General features: G+C 57.7%; 2 protein-coding genes across 11 annotated transcripts in view; one reads left to right on the forward strand and one right to left on the reverse strand.

The window, feature by feature from the left end:
* Positions 1-713, reverse strand: part of SDCCAG8 (serologically defined colon cancer antigen 8) — a 181158-nt gene extending 180445 nt beyond the window's left edge. For 2 of the 3 annotated variants that reach the window (XM_019527203.1, XM_019527204.1), the window contains exon 1: positions 495-713. In XM_019527203.1, the coding sequence (XP_019382748.1) occupies positions 495-561 (67 nt within the window). In that variant the 5' untranslated portion in view covers positions 562-713. The remainder of the gene's footprint in view (positions 1-494) is intronic. The other variant, XM_019527201.1, reaches the window with a different exon arrangement.
* A 492-nt stretch (positions 714-1205) lies between these two features.
* The window catches only part of CEP170 (centrosomal protein 170), a 177881-nt gene continuing 176118 nt past the window's right edge, over positions 1206-2968 (forward strand). For 7 of the 8 annotated variants that reach the window (XM_019526996.1, XM_019526992.1, XM_019526995.1 and 4 more), the window contains exon 1: positions 1325-1404. The gene's annotated coding sequence lies outside the window, so the exon portion shown is untranslated. Of the gene's footprint in view, positions 1405-2968 lie in introns of all 8 variants that reach the window. The other variant, XM_019526993.1, reaches the window with a different exon arrangement.

Raw genomic sequence — 2968 nt, forward strand, 5'->3', positions numbered from 1 at the left:
CAGAGCTGTCAATATACCCCCCCCCATGGTCCTATCTGACATAGCTGTTTCAGCCAAAGCTGCAGTGCAGGTGCTGTTACACTGGGGGTGAAGAGCCTTATGCTAGCACAGATGACTAATTAGAGGGCAGAAAAGAACTTTTCAAATCAGAGCCCTTGGAAGTACAGGGAGACCTAACTACCTTCAAAGGTAGGCAAAAATCTCATGCATGTGGCACAGAGCTGTAAGTGATTCACAACCTTTTCTGTACTAGGACTCATTTGTAAACATCAATGGCCAGTCCTGACCCAGTGACCCCACTACCCCCCACCCCCTAGTGTGTGGGGCAGGGCAGAGTGTATGGGGTGAGGGGCCTGGGGGGTCCCCAAGCAGCCCCATGGGGTGGGGATGACTCGGGGCGGCTGGGGCCCACCTGAGAAGCGCTCCAAACTCCGCAACCTCCCGTCTAAGGAAGGGGAACTAGAACTACCACCACCTCCCCCCGCTCTGCTCACCTCGGAGGCGGCTGTGGTAGTGCTCCAGAGACTCTTCCAGCTCGTGCTCTCCCCTGGGCTCCCGCATGAGGCCGGGGTCCGGCTCCCGCCGCCGCCCCCTTGAACCGCCGCCGTCTCCAAGGCGAGGGACAGCCCTGCACTCCTGCCCTTCCCGGCCCGCGCGGGCGCTCGGGAGCTGTAGTCCGGCCGGCTTCTGGACCCCGGGGCGCCCCGCGAGCAGGCCCGCCGAGCAGAACTACAACTCCCGGCAGGCCGCCCCAGAGCCGCTTGGCCGCCCGTTGCTAACCGACCAGCCCGAGGCCCCGCCTCTCACCTCGCCCTGAGACACGAAGTCCCCCCTGAGACTACGCTTCCCAGCATCCACCACGACCCGCCCCGCCCGCTACAAAGAAGAGACGCTCTTCAGCATCGCTTCCCCTTTGTTGGACGCGCGACCAGATCTGCGCGTGCTCACTCCTCCCCCCCCCGCCCTCTTCTCTTCTCCGCAGTGTCTAGATTTGACGCATGCTCAGTCGTGGCCCAGAGAAGCGGCTGTTTTCCCCTGCTCCTCCGCTGCCTGCCTGTGGCGCATGCGCAACACACGCGCCCCTCACTTCGTCATTGTCTGGGAGCGTGCGCCTGCGCACTGAGACCTCTCCGGGGCGCGCTCGGCGGGGGCCGCGCTTGCGCACTGAGCTCCTCCCCTCCAATCCCTCCGCATTGTGTGTGCGCGCTCGGGTGGCGCCTGCGCAGTAGCGCGTCGCGCTCCGTGCCGTTGCCTGCTATGTGCGGGGAATAACGGTGCGGCGGTTACTGGCGCCAGAGCGCGACGAGCAGCGTCAGCGCCGACCCAGCGAGTGGCGGGGAAGTGAGTGGCAGCGGCGGCTGCACCCGGACGCCTTTTCCCCAGGCGGCGGTTCTCCCACGGGGGGTGAGTACGGTGCCCCGCCCAGCCCCGTAACCGTTAACGGGAGGGGGATAACGAGCCCGGGGGAGCGGGGGGAGGGCATTGTGGGCGGGTGGCGTCCTCTCACCGGCAGCTGGTTCATTTCCTACTCCTCAGCCCCCCTCTTCCACCTTATCCGGCAGCTCCGCCCTTACTGAATGAATGGAGCTGCGCCCCCCTCCCCCGCCTTGAATTGACCGTTTGGAAGGGGAGGGCAGAGACCCCCCCCCCCCACACACACACACACACTTCCCTCCCCAAGGGTGTGCTCCCCCACCCTGGGGCGCGGCTGGGCTGGAGGAAAGGAGCAGGGTGGGGGGCGCTGGGAGTGGCTGCGAAGGGGTAACGAGCGGTGCAAAACAATAATAATTTAAAAAATATCAAAAATGCCGTGATGGCGGTTTTCCAACCCGAAGCAAGAGGAAGCGGAGTCTGGGCTGAGAGGCAGATGACAGGTCTAGGGATGAGCTGTGGTCTGTGATCTCATCCACACGCAGCCCCAGGTTGGTGGCTCTGCAGGGGGGCGGGGAAGAGGAGGGATTCTGGTCGCAATTGTGTCCCTGGTTCCAAAATTGCATCCCATTTGGAATCGGGTGTGTTTGTTAGGCAGCCACGGTTCTTCGGGTAGATGTGATATCTTTTATTGGATTGGAAAAAATTGCCCTTTGGGCACAATCCCCCCTACCCCTCCTTTGTCAGTCTGTTTCCTTGGCATGGGGAGGGGCCTGAGAGGAAAATCATTGCATTTCTTATTTTTCACCAGATTTCAGTGTGTTGTGTTAAGACGGTCCACGTTGCCCCTTGAAATGAAAACAAGCTCCTCTTTACTTGAGGACTGCTCTGATGTGAGCAGGGGGTTGGACCTTTTGCGGTCCCTTGCCACCCAAATTTTCTATGATCCTCTGAAAATGCTGAGTGCAGGAAGAACGTCCCACAGTTCCAGTCTCACATGGAGGGAGGCTGGCTCTCAACAAAAGAGCTTGTGGCAGTGAGCTAGTTGTTAGGTTTCGGGATGTCGCTTTGCGTGCATGTTCTGGACATGCGAGTCGACAGTGATGCCACCTTTTCCTTATAAATTGAAGGTGTATTTACTGTGCAGTTGAGCAGAGGATGCAGAATGGCTGAACTCTCTTGTGACCCTTAGTGGAAGGAGCGTTGATGGAGAGGATCCAGTGTCATGTAAACACCTTGTGAATTAATGATTTCCCTTTCTGTGAAGGCAAAGGTATTCATAAAATATTTAACTGTGTTGAGAGAATAAAACCTGGTCCTGTATGCTGTTTGGTGCAGGTGGGCACCCGTATCTCCATGGGGATCCACTCAGAGCAATAGGACTATGTGAACGGATTTACCCATCTTAAATGGCATGCAGGATCAGGACCCAAAGTTCCAACAGAAACCAGTAAGGGAAAACACGTGCTTACATATACTGTGGTTTCCAGGTTAGCTTCTCAGAGTGTTCGGTTTTGCCTAAATGCTGAAGAATGTATCTGGCCGAAAAGGGCACTGTAAATGTGAAATCTGTTTGATCTTCAAAAAAAAAAAAAAA

Source organism: Gavialis gangeticus, unplaced genomic scaffold (assembly GCF_001723915.1).
Source record: "Gavialis gangeticus isolate Ggan-Ray unplaced genomic scaffold, GavGan_comp1, whole genome shotgun sequence".
Lineage (NCBI taxonomy): Eukaryota > Metazoa > Chordata > Crocodylia > Gavialidae > Gavialis > Gavialis gangeticus.